General features: G+C 52.4%; 1 protein-coding gene across 13 annotated transcripts in view; it reads right to left on the reverse strand.

The window, feature by feature from the left end:
* The window catches only part of COL23A1 (collagen type XXIII alpha 1 chain), a 283,264-nt gene that overhangs the window by 23,028 nt on the left and 259,690 nt on the right, over window positions 1-546 (reverse strand). For 8 of the 13 annotated variants that reach the window (XM_039880152.1, XM_039880151.1, XM_039880150.1 and 5 more), the window contains exon 6: window positions 478-504. The exons of the other annotated variants lie outside the window; for them this stretch is intronic. In XM_039880152.1, coding sequence (XP_039736086.1) covers window positions 478-504 — 27 coding nt within the window. The remainder of the gene's footprint in view (window positions 1-477; window positions 505-546) is intronic. 13 annotated transcript variants of the gene reach the window in all.

Here is a 546-nt window from a genome sequence, read left to right on the forward strand (position 1 = left end):
CTTCTATCCATCATCCATCCATCCATCCATCCATCCATCCATCCATCCATCCACATCCAATTATTTATTTAATTGTGCTGTCTCCCTGTGCACCTTATTCATTCTGCTGAAGGCACTCGTGGACCACAGGCACCTCAGCTCGCTGCCCACAACAGAAGTACTGAGACTGTATGGGGGATGCTCTGCACCTGGGGCCTGCTGGGAGGGGCTTATATGTTTTGAGGGCTCAGTATATGCCAGGAATGGTGCTGTCTACAGTTCTCCATGTCCCCAGCATCACTGTGGGGAGGAATAATGTGCCTCTTTGACAGATAAGAAGCCTCAGGCTTGGGAGGTGAAGAGGCCTCCCAGGTGCCTTCTCTTTGTGCTGAGCCAGGTTCTCAGTGGCCCCTTCCCTCTGGTGCCCCATGGTAGCTTGCAATCCCATAGTGGCAGCCCCATACTAGGATCACCTAGAACTGCCCTGTCATCACTTACAGGCTTGCCATCCAGACCCAGTGGCCCCTGGAAAACAAGAGAAAGAGAAAGAGTGAGAGAGTGAGAGAG

The sequence above is a fragment of the Pteropus medius genome, unplaced genomic scaffold (assembly GCF_902729225.1).
Source record: "Pteropus medius unplaced genomic scaffold, Ma_sr-lr_union100, whole genome shotgun sequence".
In the NCBI taxonomy this organism is placed as follows: Eukaryota; Metazoa; Chordata; class Mammalia; order Chiroptera; family Pteropodidae; genus Pteropus; species Pteropus medius.